General features: G+C 37.0%; 1 protein-coding gene and 1 pseudogene across 1 annotated transcript; one reads left to right on the top strand and one right to left on the bottom strand.

The window, feature by feature from the left end:
• Positions 1-742: 742 nt before the first annotated feature.
• On the bottom strand, positions 743-2,128 carry LOC111880993 (pentatricopeptide repeat-containing protein At1g25360-like; annotated as a pseudogene).
• Positions 2,129-2,313: 185 nt separating this feature from the next.
• Positions 2,314-7,522, top strand: LOC111881000 (uncharacterized protein At1g51745). The gene is made up of 3 exons (XM_023877403.3): positions 2,314-2,960; positions 4,550-5,421; positions 6,181-7,522. The coding sequence occupies exons 1-3, from the start codon at positions 2,773-2,775 to the stop codon at positions 7,269-7,271; spliced, it is 2,151 nt and encodes a 716-aa protein (XP_023733171.1). The 5' UTR covers positions 2,314-2,772; the 3' UTR covers positions 7,272-7,522.
• The last annotated feature ends 17,715 nt before the right edge of the window (positions 7,523-25,237 follow it).

Genomic DNA, 25,237 nt, shown 5'->3' with positions numbered 1-25,237 from the left:
GTCTCTTTTGATCACTAAATTAATTCCAAATTAATTCTTAATCAATACAAATTAAATAATTTGATTTCCCAATTATATATTATTCCTATAATATATTAATAAATCACAAATAACCTCTTTCTCAAAAATCCATCCTATTAGTATCCTGGTAGATAGGATGTTATTATGCTGTTATGATCCGTTAGATCGATTTGTCTGTCTATCGACTGTTATATGATTATCTGATATATGTGCACATGTTTGATTGGTGGTTGAGGCTTATCTGCTTTGTACGAGAGCCAACAGACCTGGGCATTCCAACCCGATGGTTGTGGGTCGTGAGTATTCCATCCCGAGGATGATTGGACTCCTAGTATGTGGGCATTCCAACCCGATGGTTGTGGGTCTGGGGTATTCCATCCCGAGGATGATTGGACCTATAGTATGTTGGCATTCCAACCTAATGATTGAGGGCATGGGGTATTCCAACCTGATGGTTGACTGGACCCATAGTATGTTGTTTGTGATTATATGTATATTGTTGTGTGTATGGGTATTTTGGGGGAACTCACTAAGCTTCGAGATTACAGTTTCAATTTTGGTTTCAGGTACATCAGATGATCGCGGGAAGGCGAAGGCGTGATCGTACAACTCCTCATATTTTATGATTTTTGATTTATGGGATACTCTGACATGAAAATATTTTGAAAACACTTTGTAATAATTAATGGTTTTTAATTGGTTGAAAAAGTTTTAAATTGGCTCAAATTTTATGGATGTTACAATGTTCGTGTTGCCCGAAAGCTGTAATCATCACGTTCCAAGACACCGAATATAAACATGGCATTGTAAGGAATACATATTGTGAATCTTGAAGGACCCCACATCATGTGTACATTATGATTAAAGAAATGGAAGAAGAAAGGATCAATTCAAACCCGAATTGGACAAGTTGAACATGGAGCTGGCGTCCATGGTTTAATGATTTGATAGCTGCACATGATTTAATCGCGCCTGCTAATGAATAATCACATGGTTGACATTCGGTAGATTTCATTTGGTTGAAAAACTTCAAACCCTCTTCTCTTGATCCGTTTTGGGCAAATCCTGATATCATCACACTCCATGTCACGTGGTTTTTTTCGGGCATTTTGGTAAATACCAATCGGGCTTCTTCGATTCGGCCTACATCAACGTAAGCAGATAGAATGTTGTTCCATGAAATAAGATCTCTTATTGGCATCCTATCGAAAATCTTTCTTGCATCATCTGTTTTACCACATTTCCAGTATAATGTAATCAACGCATTGTTGACACTATATAGAAAGTGGTGAGATGGGTTTATTACAGTTCTGATCATGTATGCGTGTATTTGTTTTCCATGGAGAAACAATTTAGCATTGGCACAAGCACTAAGGATACTTGTATAAGTGAATGCATCAAACTTGATTCCTAAAAGATTCATCTTTTTTGACATTTCTAATGATTCAGAAACAAACCCTTTATGCATGTATCCGGAAATCATTGCATTCCATGCCACTACTTGCTTTTCATTGTTCATACCATAAAAGACTTGGCTTGCACCGTGTAAATCGTCATTTCTTATATACCCTGTGATTATTGTAGTCCATGATAACTCGTCTTTATGTGGCATTTCATCAAACAGTTTTTGTGCAGCATCCATTAATAAAGAAGGTGTTACGAAAGGTGAAGAAGAACACCTGATATAAAGAGAAATAAGGGAGTTTACAACCGATGTGACAAACCCGGTTCCAGACTTCACAATTTCAGAGTGTAGCTGCTGACAATGTAATTCGTGCTCAGCTATAAGAGACAACCCCGATAACATGCTTGTGTAGGTGTAGTTATCCGGCTGAAAATTGTTTCTTTTCATGTCACGAAAGAGCTCAATAGCAGCATTACAATCTTCATTATGAGCACAGGCTGTTATCATGGCATTGTAGCAAATTATATCTCGAGTATTAAAAGGAGCGTTGTTAAATATTTCTCTTGCCAACTTTAGATTTCTAGAAATGAAATACGCAGTAATAAAGGTTGTTCCAGCAACAATACCTATTCTCCAAGATTCGACACCTTCTTTCTTAATGCATTCATTTCGTCAATTGTTAATCTACCGTAATACTTTCATTTTTAAATCAGACGCGGCGGATATCCGCTCAAACCATGTTGCCGGATTGGGGGCATCCTAATTCCTAGCTCGACTCTTGTGAAGGTCCTAAACTAACTAGCTGAACCAAAGTCCAAACTCAATTATGCCCAACTTTTTTCACGTCATAAGAGAATAGAGGTGCACATTGTGAACCCTTAACTTTGAAAAAACAATAATTAACGCCTAACTCCTCTCAGTTGAATCAGCGAGTCGACCCCAACGAGTCTCATTCTACCTCCGCACAGACAAGGACGCATGCACATCCAAGAGCTTGCAAAAAGAGAAATTGAATCACGCATCTGTTGATCTAATGCGAATTCTGTTTCCAAAAAACCCCTCTGAAATTTTCCCTAATTTGAATGGAAGCCCTAATCCTAAAACACATCCCCTCTGTGAATCTTCCAAATGTGGCCGTCTTTGGATCCTTTATCCATATCAACATTTTTCTCTCTTCTTCTTCTCTGGAGGCGAACTTTAATCTCTCCGTTGTTTTATTGGTATCGAAGTGAATAAGCAATTTGTTTTAGGTTTACAATCAGTTGAAGAGTTTAAAAACTACACTATATATACATTATTCTGTATAGAATAGGGAAGAAAATAATTTTTTTAAAGGGAAGGAAGAGATGGAGAGCTCTGACGCAGAAACAGGCATGGTTGATTGTGGTGTTGGGACCATCGTTTGGGTTCGGAGGCGGAATGGGTCGTGGTGGCCGGGTAAGATCCTGGGCCCCGATGAGCTCTCTGCTTCTCCTCTCATGTCTCCCCGATCTGGAACTCCTGTCAAACTTCTTGGGAGGGAAGATGCCAGTGTGTAAGTCCTCTAATTCACTTCCTCGATTTCATTCTTATGCTTTCTGTATCTCGTGTATATTTGCTGAATTGCTGAAAGAACAAAGACAACTGGTGCGGTATTCATTTGTTGAGGAAGTAAAAAAGAATGATTGGGTTAATGTCATTTTTTTGTTTCTCACATTCGAACCTGTTGAACACACACTTGATATCACATAGCTACTTAGCTCAGCTCACATAAGGTGATTGCTTCGAACAGTTGTAAATGACTTGGATTTGTTAAAAAAAACTCAAATATGATTAAATCATCTAATAGTTCTTCTTGGAGCTTACATCTCTTTGTACATAATGATTATATTATGGAGAAGGTAGATGCTTATTCTACCAATAATACTATTACCTATCCTTTAGTTGATTAAATAAATGATTACAATCGTTAAAACACAATTTTGTTTGTGCTAAGCTTGCAATCGTCATTGATTGGTAAGTGAAGCTTGATTACTGACTTGGTTCTTTACTACTTGTTTTATGATTAATAAATCCTTACTCATTGTCTGCACTCATGTGTTGATCAACCGGACGTAAATAATTTGTACTTTATGTGAGCTAAATTCTAGGAGGTGGTGTATACTTGAGTGTCCAAGGATATTGTTATGTGGGATTTGGGATAAGTTGATATAGGAAGATTCAGGACAAAAGATGTTTTTTTTGTTTTGTTTTGTTTTTTTTTTTTTCCAGTTACACCACATGGATCATGGTGTGTACACTTCCAAAGCAGTTTGTCAGCTTCTGCTTACTTTTATAGGAATTAGGAAGTAGGAACTATGTTCCCTGTCTTTGTCCATCGCATATCAAGCCACCAAAAGTTGATCAACATTTGAAGTGCTTTGTCTGGTAGCAGCTAGCAAAATCCATTGTCAGTTTTTGTTAAAACTTAAAACAACTTAAACACAGATCCTAAGTTTCTAACAGCATAGATGAAGATCATTGAAATCATTGTGAATGTCATTCATATATGTGATAAATGTCACTCTAAGTTCCTAAATTCTTATAGCGGCTGATGCTTTCACCCATCATAGCCTAACTACCTCGGCTATTTGACCTCTCATCGTTCATTGCTTCTATTACGTTTCTGAAGACAGCTTCAGCTTCCTTGGTTTTATGTAACCATGGACGGTGGAGCCTGATAACATGTTACAATCTAGACCTGATACTCACGAATTAGGGCACGATAGATTTGGTTATCGCTGAATGATTACAAATCAGGAAATGAATTCCCAAACAATCAAAAGCTACCTTCTAACTAACTTCAGGTCTATCTATACTTTTGCAACAGATACAAGACTAAAATGACATAAAAGCCCCTAGACCTGTAAAACTTATTCTTTTATTAAAAGTACTGAATCAACTACTAATTCTTAGTTCTTCTTGTGTAAGTAAACCTCAATACATTTGTATAAAGCTATCAGTCACTATAGGTTTTGACATATTATTTATAATCATTCTGGTTATCTGCCAGCCAGCCTTGGAAGGAAAAAACTGAGGAGTGAAATTTTCTTTTTGTTCAGTTGATGTTCTTGCACCTAATAAGCTTTATTTGACAATGAACAGGGATTGGTACAACCTAGAGAAGTCGAAGCGAGTTAAACCTTTCCGCTGTGGTGAGTTTGATGACTGCATCGAGAGGGCGGAAGCTTCACAGGGGATGCCTCCAAAGAAAAGAGAGAAATATGCACGCAGGGAAGATGCTATCCTTCATGCACTTGAGCTTGAGAAGCAAGTGCTGGAAAAGAAATATGGGAAACCAGGTGTCCAATCTAATAATACCAAGTTACTAGGAAAAGACACAACTATAACTCCAGAATTATCACGTGACAGTGGTAAACATGTGGATCTGTCTCTTGATGACAAAAGAAAGGGTCTTTCCTTTCAGTCAAGGAGTCACCTGAATGTAGATGATGTACCTGTACGTCCTATTCTTTTCAAGCATAAACTCTCTTCCTTGGCTGCTTCAAATGGTTCCCATAGGCATGCTTCAGATGTCCTTACACCAGAAAATACGGTTATTGTCGGTAGTAAAAAGTTGTTGGAGAAAAAAAGGAAAAGGTCACAAGAGGGGAATACGGAGGAATCAGTTGGTAAGAGGCGTGACAGACATCGTCCTCTTGTTCAGGTACTCCTGAGTAGTGCAAAACTGCCCCACCATGACCACACTCACCCCTTGCAGCCAAAGACTGATGGAGGGGAGGAGCAGAGAAAAGTTGTACACCGTGCAGTGGGTGGCAATGATCCAGGTGACACTAGAGAAGCTATCCCTGACCAAGTGGAAAATTCAGCACCCAAGTTTGAGAAAAGGGACGAGTCCTTCCCTGTTGCATTGAGTGAAGAAAACACTACTGAATCTAATGAAGACACTGAAACTGATTCTTCTGGCACTGAATCTCTGATGTCGGACACATATGACGCAATGGCTGCACTTTCAGGTTCATATTTTATTGTTTTTCTTCTGGATAATGTCATTGTTTTTCGATTTGCCAATGTCATATGCTTAGTGGTTTGAAACTCTCAGTTGGCCCATGGACACATAATTAATTCCATTGTTGTTGTGAACGTTGGCTTTTGCTTCTCAAAGCTGTTGCATGCATTAATTTGTGTTCATTCACACCCTGGACTTTACATTGATCCAGCGTGCCAACGATTGCATAATAATTACACATTTACTCTTCTTTGCAACTATACCCACCAGACATAGTAGGATTGAGTCTAGATCCTCCCTATGCTTCTCTACAGCTCTTTGAATAAATCCCAATGTCATAAAAAAGCAAAAAACACATCCTTATTTGCAACTGAAACACCATGTTCATGATGTTTAGCAATGTAGCAGGGGGATTTTTCTGCCCAAAAGCCATAAAAACCCATTATGAATCCCGAAGACTGTTCAATTGAAAAATGTATCGATTGTCAAGTATTTACATTAATATCGAAAGATAGTTATTCTCAAATATGTGTTTAGTATAAGTACTTGTTTGTATTTTTGTGTTGTGACATTTAAATTTGTGAGGCCCAATGGCTGCTTGCAAGTGTTATTCATATTACTGTTTGAATTGTATCGAGTCCCTCCTGCTTAGTTTTCTGGTTGCACTTGTTTGTAACTGTTCCTCTCTCTCTCTCTCTCTCTCTCTCTCTCTCTTATTGGTTTTTGTCTGAACTTTTTGTTATTATTATTTTGATTTGTGGTTTAGATGAAGCTGAAGATGTTGAATTCATACCAAAGGCATTTGGAAGGCAAGGGGTACATGAGGAGAGCATGAGTGATGATGAGTCAGGAGGAGTTCCTGATGATTCCGTAGCAACAGTCTCCAAATGGCAGCTGAAGGGAAAAAGGAATAGTCGCAGTTTGAGGAAGAGAAAGGTAGCTACAAATTCCAGCCACTGGATGACGGGTTTCAATGGAATTGACACAAGTTTAAGTTTGAGAAGCAAAGCTAGTGGAGGCTTGCTAGACATGATGAGTTGGGATGATGATCCTGATCCTTACCCTTGTTGTTTGAAGGGATACTCATACTCATACTCATACTCAGGTGAGTACCAAATATACGATGACGATGACGATGATAATGATGATGACGACGATGATGTGAGGAGGCATGGGACCCGGATGTTGATTGATGTTGAAGTAGGAGTGCAATCAAGTTATCAGAGAGAACACGTGCCCATGATTTCCCTGATGAGCAAATTGAATGACAAGGCCATAGTGGGTCACCCTATTCCAGTAGAAGCCCTGGAAGATGGTTCATCTGATGATATGTTCCAAATGGAATCATTATTATTATTAGGTGGTGGTGACACAAGTGCGCCGCTTCAACCATGGAGGACCGCCAGGAGGACCGCCAAGTGTCGGGGGGTTGCACTTGCACGGCCGCCTCAATTTTTATCAACATTAGAAGAAGAAGAAGAAGAAGAAGAAGAAGAAGAAGAGGCGGTGGCCTCCTTTCAGTTTCAGGAGTATTATGATGAAGATGGAAAAGCAAGTGTTACTCGCAGCAACAGCAAGGGAAGAAAGTGGGCTGCACCAAAAAAGCCACAAAGGAGGACCACCTCATCTTGCAGCAGTCAGAAAATAAGGACGTTATCATCAATAGGCGGGACCCAACAGCAGCAACAGCAGCACAATATGGATTTGAAAGCAGAAGGTGAACAAGGGATAGGGATGATGATGATGATGATGATGATGATGAAACCAGAGTCATTGCCCACAGCAGTTGCTTGTATCCCTGTTAAATTAGTGTTCAGTAGGTTACATGAGGAGCTGGTTGCCCCCCGCCATCAATAAACATGATGTAAATTGTATGTAATTGATTATATGCTTCCATTGCCAAAGCGGTGGTTTTGTTTTTCTGTTTTCATGCAAGAGGAACATAACATTCAGTTAGTGGTGTTTGGTTTGCTTTGGCAAAAAAAATGTTTTTGGGGAAGAGAATACTGTAAAGATAGAAAGGGAGGTTGAAAATTCTAAACCTGTATGGAGAAAGTGTATATGCTATGCAGTATGCAATGTGTTTGATATTTGATTTGATTGAGTTACAGGATGATGTCTTGGTTTCTTTTATGGGTATTGCACGTGATGAACTTGATAAAACACCAAATGAGATCTCTTTTGAGAAGCTTCAGGTCTCTATCCATTTACCTCATCATCTTATCTTTACAGGGCAAATTACAAAAAATAAAACAGAGTATATTTTGGTCAATTATTGTCATTACACCATGATACTTTATCCTTTCCAATCAAACCATAAAAGTTGAGACTTTTTTCCAAGTTAACCATTCTAATTCTCCAAATTAACCATTTTGACATGTTATATAAGGTCAAGTTGTTAAATTTGGAAATATGTCTAAAACTTAAATGGTTTGATTGGAAAAAAATAAAGTAGAAGTGGTTAAATCGCAAAATTGCCCAAAATATAATGTTTCTGTAATTTGCCCTTATTTGTATCATCCACTTATCATCATATATCCCATATGTATAGTCAGGGATAAAAGTTATTCACATATAAGAATTATCGTTTCTCCTTCTCTTTTTACCCATTTAGTTCTATCTGAGAAAATAAATGACATTTGTAAACAGATGACTTATGGAAAAATAGTCAATTTTCTGACTTTCTTTATGTATAGAGTTTGATGCTATAAATATAATACACAAATAAATGAAAGATAAACTGTTTTTTTTTTTTGCAAGTTTACGTTTTTATTTAGCAGAAAATAAATGAAAAATACTTAGTCTCTCTGTGGGACCTTGCATCATTGTGGACTGCGTTCCACAACAGGTGCAACAAATCCTTTGCATGAAGATGTCACATGTTCCTTTGCATGAAGATGTCACATTTTCTGTGGTCAATTTCATTTATTCCTATTATAACATTCTACTTTGAGAAATGATTAATACTTTATTTATTATTATGGGTTTTCAGTGTTGGTAATCAGGCTATAAATGATCTCAACAAAAAACTGGACAAGAGTGCAAACATAAAATGTGAAACAAACTACAAACTGATTGCAATTTATAGACTCTGTTACTTTGAAATCTGAATTAAAGTGCTTTAAAACTACCAAAAACTATAACTAAAAACTTTTACTACCATGTTAACCATAATATGGTAACTGATTATTCTCTTTATTGCATTAAACTCAAATTCAAATCAGAATTAACTCCAACACTCTCCCCCCTAATTCTGAATAGGGTCTTCAAGCTTTACAATTCCCAAAAGACTTTTCATCTCAGCAAACTTCACCCGGGGTAATGCTTTGGTCAAAGTATTTGCCCGTTGCTCTTCTCCACTTATATGCTCTACACTAATTAATCCATTTTCAACACACTCTTGAATGAAATGGTATCGAGTCTCAATGTGTTTGCTCCTACCATGGAATACAAGGTTCTTCATGAGCTCTACTGCAAATTTGTTGTCTACATACAACTTGACCTTTCTAACCTCCCAGCTGGTCAATTCTTTTAACAGGTTTCTCAACCACAACGCTTGACACGCCATTGATGTTGTTGCCATGAATTCTGACTCGCAAGAAGACAAAGCCACATTCCTCTGCTTTTGTGAACTCCATGTGACCAGATTTACTGAGAGATAAAATGTCATTCCAGTTGTACCTTTTCCATCATCGCAATCCATCATGTAACTACTATCACTATAACCCACTAAGTTTCCATCTCCTCCTTGACTATACACAAGACCATGATAAAAATTTGTGGTTGCGGTGATGGAAAAGGTACAACTGGAATGGTACAACCCAGTTGTATCGACTGACCACCCCAACTGAGTAACTAAGATCTGGCCTTGTGTGTATCTGGTAACGTAAGCTCCTAATGAGACTCCAAAATTTTGTAGCATCTACCGTTGCTTCATCTTCATTCTTGGCTAAGTTTAGTTTTGGTTCCATTGGATATTTTGCCTCATTACAATCTGCCATACCTGCTATTGCTGTTGTTAGCAATTTCTATGCATATCCCATTTGACTGATTGCTATACCTTTTTTTACATTGTTTCACCTAAATTCCAAGATAGTAGGTTATCAACCCCAAATGACTCATATCAAATACTTTCTTCATTTGGTTCTTGAATTCAACTATCTTTTCTTCACCCGTACCTGTCACAATCAAGTCATCTACGTATACACCAACTATTAGTACCGCTTTTGAGTTTTGAAGTTGGTACACGGCCTGTTCTTGGGGGCACATGTGAAAACCCATATCCTTGAATGTTTTGTCGAGCTTAACGTTCCATGCTCTCGGAGCCTGTCATAGCCCATAGAGAGCTTTATTTAACCGGTAAACTTGATGTTCCTTGTATGCAATAACAAGCCCGTCCGGCTGTGAAACATATACCTATTCTTTTAACTCTCTGTTTAAGAAAACGGATTTCACATCAAGATGGTGAACTTTCTAGCCTCCCATTGCTGCAAGAGCTAAGAGCACTCAAATTTTCTCTAATCGTGCAACGGGCATAAAAACTTCATCAAAATCAACCCCCTTTCGCTGCACATACCCCTTCGCAACCAATCGCACTTTGTGTCACACCCCAAAACCGGAACGGCAGAAACGTTCAGGGGTGGAGGACGTCATGTTTAGTATCACAAGACATGCATCATAGTAATCAAAGTAATGAACAACCATTTCATTATAAGGAAAGTGTTTACAAAGTATGTGGTTCACATAACATAGACTACAAAGTAAATAACAAAACAAGACTTGAAGTTATACTGCTCCATCTTCTGAATCCCAGTGCGCGTACCTGTCTACTGGTCTCCTGAGAATACAAGTTATTTTGAAAGCGTAGATCAGCATTTAAGCTGGTGAGTTCATAAGATTTTAGTGATGTAAGAAGTTGTAAGAGAGTTGTAGTAAGTACTTGTTTAGAAAAGTTCGTCTGTTCCTCCAGAAAATCCTATATTTCATGCTTTGATGAAAGATAAGTAAAAATGACTCTACAATCCTTTCTATGAGTACTAAATGGATACAAGTTATATAAAACCCAGAGTAAACAAACAATCGATTGTGTGTATCTGCCCTAAGCCCACAACCAAACAAGGAACAGGAAATGAGGCGGAAGGCACACATCCCATTGGTTGTTAGATCTTTGTTGTATATAACCCTGGTATATTCACTTGGTACTCACGAAGTTAATTGTAATAGTTCCTTTAATTTGATGTAAACATTCTTTAAGAAAACCTTTATTTCTTTTAGTAAAAATGGTAACCACAGTGGTTCCTTCTATAATCACTTTTTTATACTAGCTATATATAATCTAATACTGAATAGGTAGTTAATTGTGTGAATTTGCCCTAAGCCCACAACCAAACAAGGAACAGGAAGTAAGGCGGAAAGCACCCATCCAACTACTTATCGGGTATCAATTATATATAACCCTGATGTATAAACTAAGGAATTATAGAGTTGACCACCTAAGGTCCTTTAAGTTTATATTGGTTTAATAAAATGGATTAAACCCTTTATTGGTAAGTTTCTAGTTTTGTCTACCAAATGTTCTATTTGAAAAGTATGTTTTGTACTAGAAAACGGTGTATTGAATTTGTATACTATGACCTGGCTCATACATGGTACTCCTTATGATTACTTGGTGTATACGGAATATATATGTAACTAAGATCAGATAGATAGTAGGTTGGGTGAATCTGCTCTAAGTCCACAACCAAACAAGGAACAGGAAATGAAGCGGAAAGCACACATCCTACTACCTGTCGGATCCAATTAATATATATCCCTGATGTATACACTAAGGAATCATAACGTTAGCATTATAGGCCCCCTTTCTACTGGATGTACTAGACTCGACTGTTCTGTTTGCCGTTTGTAAAATGTAAGTTTTCCCTAGTTTATAGCTATCTTAACTCGAAAATAGTTTGCATTAACTTTCAAGTGGAACTGTCACAATATGAAAGTAATGGGAAAAGTAAGTACACAACTGTCTTTTAATTTGACATACCGACGTACGGATTACCTTAAAACGTAATTGTTTTATTTAGGTCATTATGTGAAGGCTAGTACCCATACTATACGCTCTTCCTGTCAAGAGATTCTGGGGACCAAACGCGACTTCAGCAAACAATTGCTAGGCCGTGTAAATTCACATTAAAGTTATACGATCATGTATACCTAATTTATCGATCGCCTTTTGTTTAGAACAATGAGTTAGTGATTCATTGGTATAATTAGATCTTGTAGTGTTCTCATGCTATAGCGTTTAGTGTGTTCGTTCTGTTATAGTATCTTAGTACGTTCTTTCTGTTATCATGTATTGTGTATAGTAGGGATGAAAGTGGGTCCAAACCCGGACCGGATGGACCTGGACCCGGAACCGTTTAACGAGATTTTTTAGAACCAGAAACCGGACCGGTATATAGGAACCGGTTCCGGGTACGGTACCGGGTAAAGTAGGTCTAGAACCAAAAAAACCCGGAAATAGGAAAGTGGGTAAGGTGAAGCCGGGTAAAATGGGTTTAGAACCGGAAAACCCAGATTTTTTTTATTTTTATTATTATTATTATTATTTTGTAATTACCTCAATTGCATAATCTTTCAACCGTTATAAAAAAAAAAATTAATAAACAAAAAATTACATTTAGGTTATTGACGACATTGATTTTTTTTAAAGTAACGTGATATAACAAAGTTGGTTTAATATTACTATGAAATATGAGCTTTTAGTTATGTGATTGTGAAATATACTGTACGTTCCTAGGAATGAGTCAATTGTAACATGATTACAGATTCTAATTAAAAAAATAGTTAGAATAATTAAACAACAAAATGAATATATAACCTTTTGTAAAAGATCCACTGTAAATATGCTAAAAGCTTATAGAACTTTAACCCATTAAGCCAACAAAACAAATTGATACTTAAAGTAATAAAACTTTTGATTTCACTCTTTTTGATCAAATACACTATTATATAGTCAACTTCACTCAAATAAAACATCATAAGCCAATTTTTCAAAATTTCCTACAAATAACGAAATCACCCTTTTTAATTAAACCATTGTTTAACATATAAAACCAAACTTATAACCATTTATTTAATATTAATATTACATATAAGTTATGGTTCTTACAAATAAAATTCACCTGAGAGGGGACTGAGAGATAGGCTGATATTTTGTTAGATGAATGTCATGCTTCATATCTGTGAGTTTTTCATTACTTTAATGTTTTCTCTTTATTATTATTATTATTATTATTATTATTATTATTATTATGAGAGCTCATATGCAAATTGAGATTATGATAAACAACTATCTCCAATCCTATATCTATTTTCTTTAGATCAAAATTGTATAAATAATATTTCATCTTTAACTGACACTATTTTTTATACAAATTTCTATACCAAAAATATATTCCTAGTATATTCATTTTTTAAAACTTATATAGATTATGATAAAATACCCATCAACTTATAATCTTTTTTACATTTATTTATATTTCCTATATAAAAACTTTATAAAACGTACAAAAATCGGTTTCGGTCCATTAAACCCGGTTCCGATTTTTTTACATATCCGGTTCCAAAAACCGGTTCCGGTTTTTTTACCCGGAATACCCGGACCCGTTGGACCCGTACCCGAAATACCCGGAACCCGGATAAGACTAAATTTGGAACCCAATACCCGGACCGTTTAAACATTTTCCGGTTATACCGGTTCCGGTTCCGGTCCGGTTTTTCGGTTTTATAACTCATCCCTAGTGTATAGTATGTCTCTCTGATGTATTGTATCTACCTCCCCGTTTTTCTTTATAGTATGCTCTATTATCTAGTATGCTTGTACTTTAAAAACGGAGTTTTGTTAAACTATAAAGTAACATAACTTTAAAAGAGTTTTTGAAATGTTTTGATAACTTATAAAGAAATAAGCAATCTTTTGAAAGATGTTTATAATAAACATCTACATAATTATCATTGTGTTCAACTTGTATCCCCCCTAAAAGCATTTAAAACAGTTAAAAGATTCATTATAGGGGTATGAACTCACCTTATGTTGATGATTCAAACGAATATGCACGTAAGAATGAGAAATTCCACGAATGAAGTCCCGAGACACAAACGAGTCCTAAATGACATATATGGCATGTATTTGCATGAATATAGTGTTTATAAGCAACTACATACAAGGAAACACCCTTAGGGACTAGGAAACACTTGGACCAAGTGTTAGAATCACATGTGATTCATCTAAGGGATGTTTAAGGCCAAGAAATTGTGTTTACGGCCATGGTGTAAACTCATGGTAAAATGTGCATAAGAGGGTGTTTGAATGCTAGGGAAACTTGAGGGACCATTGCTTTACACAAGGATGAGAAAAACCAACTTAATGGAAGGTGTTGAGGTGTTTACGGCCACACCTTAAAGTGTATGGCCGTAAACTCTCCAAATGGTCTCATTTTGGGTCATAAAGGCAAGGAGTTTCAAAGGTTCAAGTGTTCCAAGTGTTAGCAAGGGTCTATAAGTGTTTAAGGCTCAAAACATGACATTTACAAGGGTTTACGGCCAAAGGAGATGCTCCTGGTCGTAAACTCTCATTGATGTTGAGTTTGATGATGTTTCAAGGCTATGATCTAGTGTTTAACATGTACAACTAGATGGTAGATGGAATACTCACACTTTGGAGGGCCTTTGAGGAGTTTTCAACCACCAAGAACAAGTGTGTGTTCTTGGTGAAAGTTGAAGATCTAACCAAAAGTTTATTTCCATGGATGAAATCAAAGGGTGATTCAAGAATAAGAAGGATAACAACAACTAGATGGAAGAATCACTTACGTTTTGGAAGATCAGGAATGAAAATCTTGATGATACTTGAGAGAGTAATGAAGTGTTCTTGAGGTTAAAGTGAAATAATGAAAGAAAAGTGAAGGAAATGAGTCTTATGGAGGGAGTTTACGACCCACCTTGAGTTTACGGCCGTAAACTCATGTGTTATGGCCGTGAACATCCTTTTGGTGGTGTAAATGCTTGAATGTTGCACAGTATCTCTAGCAGGTACATTCTAACACTCATTACTTAAGTGTACTAGGCTTAAAACCCAATAGAATGACCCTTAACAAGGCTAGAAGGCAATAAATTTTTGGGTTGTCACACTTTGTGTTTTAGTACTTTACCTTCCATATCCTTCTTTAATTTAAATACCTACTTCAGTCCAATGGGTCTATGTCTATGTGGCAAATCTGTCAGATTCTACGTTTTATTTTTTTTCAAGTGAGTCGAGTTCAGATTTCGTTGCTTCTAGACAGTCTCGATCCCCTGTTGCTTCCAGATAGGTGAAGGGTTCTCCACCAACAAACATTAGGTCCACTTCTTCATCTTCAGTGGGGTGAGTTTCAGCAATATCTCAGGTAGAGATCAAAACCCACGCATAAGGGTATTATCAAACATAGAAGGGCTTATTCCTTGGTTGTGTTCAAAAGATGCATTTGAAAAATCAAACGTAAGAGGGGTTGAGTTTGTTTGATTACCTGTGCTCGTGCTTGTCGGTGTCGTTGAAGGAGTAACCACCGACGACTGGAAAGAAGGATTTTCTTCATCGCCTGGGTTTTCATATGCTTCCTCTCCATATGTTGGTGAATTAAAAAAAACTTCTAAAATACCCAGATTGTTCACCTTGCTCTCCATTTTGGGCTTCAACCCAATCCACTTAATTTTCTCTTCAAATATGACATCTTGGCCCACCATTATCTTATTCTCTTTAGGGTTGAACAATCTATAAGCCTTGCTACCTGGTTCGACCCCCAAATACACCACTTGGATACTTCGATCACTTTGCTTAGTTAATTGATTTGATGGTTTCTTCATGTGTGCAAGACAACCAAACACTTTGACGTGATGAAGTGTTTGTTTTTTCCCTTTCCACCCTTCACACGGTGTCGTGTCCTTTACTCCTTTCGTTGGCCTTCGATTTAGAACATACACTGTGTGATGAACAACCTCCCCCCCCCCCACAATCTTTCTAGCACACTTATAGTCTTCAAGAATGATCTTGTGGCTTCAAGAACGGTCCGATTTTGACGCTCAACTACACCGTTCTATTGGGGCAAATACGGTGCACTTAATTGCCTTTTTATGCCTTCTTTGCTGCAAAATTCTGAGAAAACTTGGGAGGTGAATTCCCCTCCCCAATCTGTCCTGAGTGCCTTCAACTTGTATGGACTCTCATTTTCAACCAGAGCTTTAAACTTCTTGAAGGTTGCAAAGGCTTCGTCTTTTGATTTGAGCATATGTACCCACATGTATCTGCTAAAATCATCGACCATTAACATGACGTATCTATTACCTGCCAAAGTTTGTGGTGTTATAGGACCACAAAGATCAGCATGAATTAGCTCGAGGGGTTTACTTGTTTTCCATATAACTTCTTTTGGGAATGGTTTTCTGACTTGTTTCGCGACCAAACACCCATCGCAAACTTGTTTCGGTTGTTTTATCCTTCGCACACCTTCTAATAATACTTTCTCAACCATTGATTCCATAACTCGAAAGTTTACGTGCCCCAACCTCGCATGCCATAACCAAGCCTCATCATCAATACTAGTTTCCATACAAATCGGTTGTGAAGTATTGAGGGTGATCTTGTACAACCAGTTCTTGGAACGTTGTACCTTCATTATCAATCTTCCATGTTCATAATGTATTCGTAGATACCGATGCAACATCTCAATCTTGTATCCTTCTTTTATCGTCTGCCCTAGACTTAGGATGTTACTATGTAACGCTGGAATAAAATATACGTCTGGTATAAGCATTTGATCACCATTCTTGTACTCAAACAAGATTGCCCATTTTCCTTCAATCTTCACTTTAGAACCATCTCCAAAACGCACCTGTTCGGTAACCTTCTCATCGAGTTCAGCAAAGAAACTTCTCATGCCAGTCATATGATTACTACACCATTATCCAAATACCAATGGTCTTTATCACTGCTTTTCTGTCCCGGGAACACCTTGTTTTCATTTAGTAACACCATGTTGTTTGACTCTTCCCCAATGATACTCAAAAGAAGTGATTCTGGTTCATCATCGCGATTTTGAATTTGAGTTAAGTTTACTTCATCCTTTCTTTCCTTTGGAGCTTTGCATTCTGATGCATAGTGACCATATTCTTCACAATTGTAACAATTTATATGACTTTTATCCCTTCCTTTTTGACGATTATTGTTTGAGTCTTGAAACTTTGTAAATCTTCCACGACCACCTCTGCCCCATGTACTTCCTCTACCTCATCCACCACTTCGACCACCTTTGTCGTGATGTGATGTTCTGCGTCCCTTACCACTCGAGAAGGAAACCCCCCCCCCCCCTTGAAGCCGTTTGACTGTTTTAACCTTCTGATTGGTTGAGCAACAAACTTCCTTCCCTGGTTGTGTTCATAGGCCTTGAGCCTTCCTATAGCTTCCTCAAATGACATTTCATCCACATTTGCATATGTTCTAGGGATGCTACCAGTTGCAGGTAGTTATCTGGGACAGAGTCAAGTAACTTTCTAACGAGCACACTATCTTCAAGAGTTGTACCAAGACTGTTGTGCTTCGAGATCATTGCACCTAGCTTTCCTGTGAACTCATCTATAGACTCCCCGTCTTTCATCCGTAAGGCCTCGAACTCACTCTTGAGAGTGTGCAATCTTGCTTTCTGAACTCTGTCAGCCCCGAGGAACCTAGTTTTTAAAGAATCCCACACCTCCTTTGTTGTCTTCTTCTTTTCCACCTGTAACAAGATGTCTTCCGGTATTGCTTGGAAAAGATAAGCCCGATCCGACTTGTTCTTTTTCTCATCCACAGTGTAACGTTCCATTTAAATTAAATAAATAATTAACCTTAAACCCCGAGATGTATAATATATTTTATTGTAGCTCTAAATCCATAATATCTTAGCGAGGTGTTGGTCTTCGAGAATTAAAAGCCATAATTGAGAGTTTGGGGGTTAAAATGTACTTTCCGGATTAGTTTGTAAAGAATTTTGAAGGTTGAGGGTTGTTTAGTAAATTATGGGTTTAATTTGAAAAGGATTTCAGAAGTCAGGGTGTGTTTGGTAAATTATGGACATATCATGAAAAGATTCTTGAAAGCTGGGGGCTGAATGGTAACATATGGACTCATGTTGAAAATAATTCAGCGAGGAGGGACCATAGTTGTAATATTAGCTTTAAAGTTTGAAAAGAAAGCACGGGACTTAAACCCGTCCTTCCCCCTCGTTGCATCTTAAAACCCTAAACCTAGGAGACCTTCTTCAGACGCCGCCATGCATGACCCTTTCAGCCGCCGCCACCATCCTTCCTTCTCGTTTTCCGATCGGGCAAGGCCACCAAGCACTACCGTTCCAAGCTGATGCCCTAACCGCTGATATGAGCTGTCATTTAGTGTCGTCATTACTCACATTATCGACGACGACGAGGACTGAGAGCGGGCTTCCTTCTCGCTGCTGTTGCTACTGGTGTTGATGTTCTCGGCCACAACCTTTCTCTCCATCTTTCTATACTACGCCTCAGTTGGCATGTCCGCCGCCGCCCATACGGTTCATTCTAGCCGCTCCGGTTAACACTCACCACTCCGAGGGAGGCTGCTGTGTACATATCAACGTGTGAGTCGCATGTATGTGCGTTCTTATGTCTCGCTGTTCGTTGTAGGTGTGTTTGTTTGGCCTGAAAACTGAGAACAACCACCATGGCAGCCGACCATGGTGGCTGCCACCTTGTACCACCACTCTGCCACCACCAACCGTCGTGTGGCGGTGGCTGTGTGTGTGATTTATTGTGTTTAAGTATGGGTTTTATGGGGTTATGTGGAATGATTCTTGTTTGGCTGGATTAATCAAGGAACACCTGTCACCACCACCGCGAGGTGGTGGCTGCCATCGTGAGCCGCCGCCGACCACCACCGCCCGAGGTGGCAATGGGTGGTGTCTGGCCTAATGAAACCCTAATTGAACTAATGAAACCCTAACTAATCTAAAAACCTAATTTAGGACTTTGTTGGCGTGTTGTTGGGTTAGAAGCCCTAATTAGGGTTTAGAAAACCCTAATTATGAATATGTTAGTTTGGAATTATCGAGACCCGTGTTTTGGGCCATTGGAATTGAATAATGAATTACGTCCGACCACACCATATGAGTTACCTAGTAGAATGATGGACTTAATGGATTAAGTCCTTAATGGGTTAAGTGTTTCTAATTAACCCTAATCGTCATTTTATGTGAAAACCCTAATTTTGTTTGGGCCTTGAGTTGGGCCTTCTGTTGTATTTTGGGGATTAGGCTATTGATGAGCCATCCAAGAGCAAGTATATGGACTGGAATATTTGGATGAACTCTAGGGTAAGGTCCATGTGAAGGGTTTGGGCCCAATTTGGAAAATTGGGCCATAGATGGGCCATAATTAGACATTGATGATTACGAGACATTGGACCATCGGAATGCCAAATATTTGGACTAGAATAAATGGTTGGGAATTAAGGTAAGACCTTGTAGAGGTTTGGGCCCAATTTGGAGAATTGGGCCATATATTGGGCCTTGATATATTATTTGGCTTTTGGGCCTCCAAAGTTTGAGTTGGGCCTTGATTATGGTCCAAGCTAGGTTAGGGGTAAAATAGTCTCTTTACCCCAAGTATGGAGTTATGGTTATGCATTGGAACCTGATTATTAATTGGGTGTTGTTTTGATGTTGACAGTTTGGGATCTGTCAGCCAACAACCACAACTTTATCCGTGGGACTTCAACAGTGTGAGGTGAGTGTCCTCACTGTTTGTATGGGTCGAAGGCACTAATGCCAGCTCATTTGGTTTATGTGCTATAGGAAGACCCAGGGGTTAGCCCTAGGCATTATGTATGAAAGACCAGGAGGTGGCTCCTGGCATACTGTATGCTATTATGTATGGTAGGAAGACCCGGGGGTTAGCCCTAGGCATTATGTATGAAAGACCAGGAGGTGGCTCCTGGCAAACTTTATGTTAATTGGCTAAGTACAGTAGTATGTATGCTAGTTGTCTTTGTGATTCTTGCATGGAAGACTAGGAGGTGGCTCTTGGCATTTGTCTGTAAGACCAAGGGGTGGCCCCCGGCTTGGCAAGAAAGACCACGTGGCGGCCCGTGGCATAATGACAAGACTATGTCCGGCACATAGCATCTTTATTGATTATGATATATGTATGGCTCATTGTTATGTATGACAGTATGTGATTTATGTGCTTATATGCTAGACAGTATCCAGTTTAAAGAGACCGAAGGGGTAAGCCAGCACCTAGATATGTTAGGCAGTATGTTGATATGTATGGTATGTGGTATTTGGGGAACTCACTAAGCGTCATGCTTATGATTTTCAGTTTTGGTTTCAGGTACTTCCAGTTTTCAAATAAAGGAGCTCAGGACGATCGCAGTGCACACACCTATGTTTTCCGCACTATGTGATTTCTGGGAATGAACTCTGATAAATGTATTATTTGAACTACTTTTCAATGTGTGAACCAAATTACAAATGTGTTTTAGTTATATTAAAAATGAAATTTTTGGCCTTGAATTTTGGGATGTTACACACAGCTTCTCCCCCTGCTGGTTCAATAGATTCCCATACTCCCTGGGCATCCATTATAGCTTCCATTTTGATTGCCCACGTGGTGTAGTTCGCGGGAGTCAACATCGGACATTGAAATGGCACTCCACCATTCTCTCTTGTAACAAGTTGGCTAGATGACGACATGGATTCGTAGCGGATGTATTTGAGCATGAACCGAAAGCTCTGATACCAAGTGTTGGTAATCAGGCTACAAATGATCTCAACAAAAAACTACACCAATTGATACAGGGGCACGAGTGCACACATAAAATGTTACTGAATTCCTTTATTCGACACACAAAACAAACTACAAACTAATTGCAATTTATAGACTCTATTACATTGAAATCTGAATTAAAGTGCTTTAAAACTACCAAAAACTATAACTGGAAACTTTTACTACCAGGTTAACCACAATATGGTAACCGATTATTCTCTTTATTGCATTAAACTTAAATTCAAATCAGAATTAACTCCAACATTCAGGACACATGTTCTTTGCTGTAGAAGAGCCCTTGATCACTGGTATGGAAACTTTCTCTGTTAATTACAAGGTAAATATCAATACACCTTTTGATTCTTTCATCAAATTAATAAATTGCAATGTACTTTACGTTATCTGATTATATAATTATCAATTAAATAAAAGTATGTTTGTATTTTTGTTACAAGTTCAATGGGCATTATCCCTTGTGATATCAAGAAAAGCTCTGACAAAATACCAATTAATTTTTCGATTTCTATTTCACTGCAAACATGTGCATATGCAACTTGACAAAATACCAATTAATTTTTTGATTTCTGTTTCAATGCAAACATGTGCATATGCAACTTTGTGCAGCTTGGTAACTACATTAAGTATGAGACTAAATATCACTCATATAAATATTTATTAAAAATTAAAAATATTTCCTTTTTTACTCTTTATATTTTTTGTAGTTATACCTTTTGTTTTTGTAGGGTGCACATGCATGATATGCATGGATCTGCAATCTCTTCATCATCAATATTATGCATGAATATGCTTAAATTTATAAATAGCCTTTTACACTATCTAACATTTGAGGTAAAAATAATCATGTTCTTAAGTTTATAAATAACAATGTAATTACCTTTACTTACCAACAATAACAACTAGTGCTATACCCGCCCATTGGTTGGGTTGACGGATTTTTAAAAAAATGAATCATTTTTATTTTTTACCAAATGAATGTGGTTTCTAACATATTTACTAAAAATATTTAGATAAAACCACACAAACAGGCTGCAAGGACTTATTTGATGGCTTTATGCTAAACGATTTGTGTTGTTTTTTAGTGTACAAGTCAAGGACTTATTTGATGGCTTTATGCTAAAATCTTATTTCTTGAGTTCATTGAACTTTTCTTCCACAAAAATTGATATCTTACAAAAATTAAACAAAATGGAAACAAAAATAGTATATGCTCGAAAGTATAACATGCTCGAAAGTATAACATGTTTCAAACATGAATAGAATGAAGAAAGCCAACCATATTCTTATTGCAGAGATGAAATAAGACTTTTCTCAGAAATTGAATAAAAAAACAAACAATGACATGATGATCACTTGAAAATAATAATAGGATGTGAGTAGGATGATGAATAACTTGAGATTAAGTGCAATTGTAATTTTTACTACCTTCTCCACATGTTAGCGTGCGATTTTCAATAAGACTTCAATCGCCTGAAACAAAACAGATTTCAAATTACATACTGCAAAACTTAAATATATTACATAAAGATGCCACATGGTTATGTTTACCTCATAGCATAACAGATCCGCTCTAATTGCAACCATATACCTAGGATCAACACAATACATTTGGAGTTCATAATCACATTCTTCAAAACACAAAAAAGAATTGTGATAATTTGAAGCATTAAACATGAATGCACATTGTACACGTTGAAACTAACCATTGCTGAGCCTAAGAGCGATTCTCCAAAGCTTCATAAGGCTTTCCCTAAGAAAACAAATTGTTGATGGTATGTGTTATCAGATATGTGTTACTTCTAAGCAAGAAAAGATGAATGTGTGGAAAAAGAACATGCTGATAGAACTTTAATTCTTGTGTCTTGTTGTGTTCACAAAAACTAAGAAAAATAAGGTAACTATTTGTGTTGAAAAGGAATTACAATAAATTTAATGCTCTTCATAAAACCGGTTTAAGCATACTTTATAAACTTGATTAAAAGACTGCATAAAAATATGATTTTCTTAAAGCAAATAAGAAATTGATTTCTTCAAAGTTAAAACCCACCCATTTCATAAACTTATTGATAAAGATGGTTCATGTTTCTTATAGCAACAAAGTAGTAGGAAAATCGGGCATGCCAGGTTGAAACACATTCACTTTCCTCCATTCCATGTAGATGATAAAAAAAATTAATGCTATTTATAAAACTAATGAAGTTATTTGTACATGATGAGTAAATACATATCTTATCCCCAGTCCAGATAGAAGCTTTCTGCATCATCATCATATGTCAATACAATTGGTGGGCTAGTGCTAAATTAGTGAACTTTACATATAAGCTCAATAGTGTGACATCCAAATGATCAAAACGTAACCTAAGGTGTGGCTAATTGGGCAAATTAATAGGAGGTTATGTTTTTATACAATAGATTTACTGAGAATAACATGTTTTTTTTTCGTAGTTTTCGTTACCGAGATATCTTTTTTTGTTTTTTCATTGTTCCCAGGTATTTTTTGGGTGGCTAATTGGGCAGATTGGTAGGAAATCTTCGATGACCCATCATTTTTAATTTTTATTTGGGTCATTATCAAATAACTTTTTGTTTTATTGTAAAGCAATTAAATCTTAGTATGGTTTTTTAACTCTTACCTCTTCCTTCAAGTTCAATAGCAGTGTTTCCCCTTATTTTTATATAAACCTCTGCAAATTGCATAACATTATGAAGGTGTGTTTTGTTGCTCTTTTTTACCTTTGGGCCGTCAATCATATTCAAAACAATGACAGGAAAAATGAACAAATGAAAGTTAGGGTTACAAAATATGAAAATGCATGTAAGTAATTACCTGATTGGAGGAAATAAAAAATAAAGACCGATAGCAAAGGCATGACCTGAACAACTCCTACAAAGAAGCCAAATCAAACCGGTTAGAAAACAAATGAGTAAATGTTTGTATTTTTAAGAGAAAGAGAAAGAAATCATGATAAGATCTAGCGGGAGTAAAGCTAGTGGTGAATAGTTTGGTTGTACACGAAAATGTCATCCCAACTCTTCTCCTCAACTGAAAAACACACAAAAAAACATTCTTAGTTCTAAAAACACACAAAGATCTAACACTTCACCATATAAAGCAATACTTAATCACAATATGATTAATGGTTTTATTGAACATAATATTTGATAATTTCATAAGAAAATTACTCAATTTTGCTTATTTGCAATCATACACAGAAGTGACAGAACCCATTTATATAAACTCTAGTAAAGATCTTTAAACATTGTTCAACATTACCATATCATATACTCTAGTTCTCTTTGCAAAAACAAATGAAGAACCACTTTGTTCCACTGGTATGCATCTGCAGGAAAAATCAAGTTGCTTTTCAATAGAACATGGTATGGATCTTTACTTTCTATTCCTCAACTATCCATAAGCCCCACTTCCCTGAATGTCAAGATGTCAAAAAAATTCACTGCAACCAATAACAAATGCCATGTACATGCAAACAAAAATTAATAAAAATATCTTTCAAAAACAGAAAAAATGGTTTTACCAAACTAAACTGAAACAAAAAAAATGGTTTTACCCTGCTGTCATTAATCCACACCTTGATTCCATTAGTCTCGGAGATAAATTTAATAGAACTTCGTTCATGGTAGTTCATCCATATCCAACACATCAAGCAGAAAGCAGGTGATGGATGACATAAAGATAAACCATATGACTTTTTTTTAAATATGGTGTCACAAACTAAATATCCACTAATAACAAAGAAAGATAAAGATGGAAATTAGCTATCTTGCTCTAACAATTAATGCAATCTAGTGATGTAAATAAGGAGAAAAATGAATTTTCAAAACTTGAGGTCAAGAGTGTCACACCCCGAAAACCGAAGGCGGAAACATTTCCGGGGTTGACTCCACGTTGAGTATCAAATCCAATGTACATAGTAAGTAAAGTAGAACAACCATTACATTACATATAAAAAGTTTTACAAGTGTTTCAAAAGTAAAGTTGTACAGTTGTGATACATTGTATATATATATATATATATATATATATATATATATATATATATATATATATATATATATATATATATATATATATATATATATATATATGAACAAAATGAAACGAGTCTTCTGAGCACTCCGACTTCTGGCAAAAGGATCTTCGGTACCTGTTCTAACGTTGACCTGAGAACACAAGCGGTTTGAAAATCAGCATAACGCTGGTGAGTTCATAAGTGATTTTTGTTTTGTGAAAATATTCATGTTTCCTTTCTGTTTCTGAAAATGTAACACACGCCAAGAAAATCTCACATTTTCTTAAAAAGGTTGGTTGTTGTTATTTCACTTTATGTAAAGTAAAGTTGTACACTGAAAACGTGTTTACCATGGTGAAACTGTACATTTCGGTTATCTGTTTTGTTATACTGTTCTGGTTATGTACCAATGGATCCCCAGGAAAGTCCCATACCTTCCTGATTGTATGTTACCATTTGTCAAAGATGTAAGGTTATCCAGTTCGTTACACTTATCTAGTTATGTAAATGTTTTCCCCAGGAAAGCCCCAATCTTTCCTGAATGTTGGTTACCTTTTTGTAAAAGATGTAAAAGATGTATTCTGGTTAGACCTGGTTATGTACAAGGTTTCCCAGGAAAGTCCCATACTTTCCTGAATGTTGATTACCAATGTAAAAGATGTATTCCGAACCTGGTTATCTTGTGAAGTGTATAAAGTTATTCATTATTACTATAAGTAAATCTCTGTTATCCTAATTGCGAGTTCCATAACCATACTATAGACTGAACGTGTGGCAATAAGTAGTCCACAACCTTATGACTTTCGTCACCCTTGAACCATTTCGGTTTGGCTGTAGCTAGCAGCCAGGTGTGGGGTAGTCAGTCCCGTATAGATCTATACACTCAAGTCACGCTCTCTAATCCCCGAGATTCTG

The sequence above is a fragment of the Lactuca sativa genome, chromosome 6 (assembly GCF_002870075.4).
Source record: "Lactuca sativa cultivar Salinas chromosome 6, Lsat_Salinas_v11, whole genome shotgun sequence".
Lineage (NCBI taxonomy): Eukaryota > Viridiplantae > Streptophyta > Magnoliopsida > Asterales > Asteraceae > Lactuca > Lactuca sativa.
This window is presented reverse-complemented; position numbering and strand designations above follow the sequence as displayed.

Bases quoted from the DNA above. Each gene is read 5' to 3' on its own strand.
- LOC111881000 (XM_023877403.3), top strand. From the start codon at position 2,773: ATGGAGAGCTCTGACGCAGAAACAGGCATGGTTGATTGTGGTGTTGGG. The intron at 2,961-4,549 runs GTAAGTCCTCTA...GACAATGAACAG, and splicing joins GGGAGGGAAGATGCCAGTGT to GGATTGGTACAACCTAGAGA. The intron at 5,422-6,180 runs GTTCATATTTTA...TTTGTGGTTTAG, and splicing joins CGCAATGGCTGCACTTTCAG to ATGAAGCTGAAGATGTTGAA.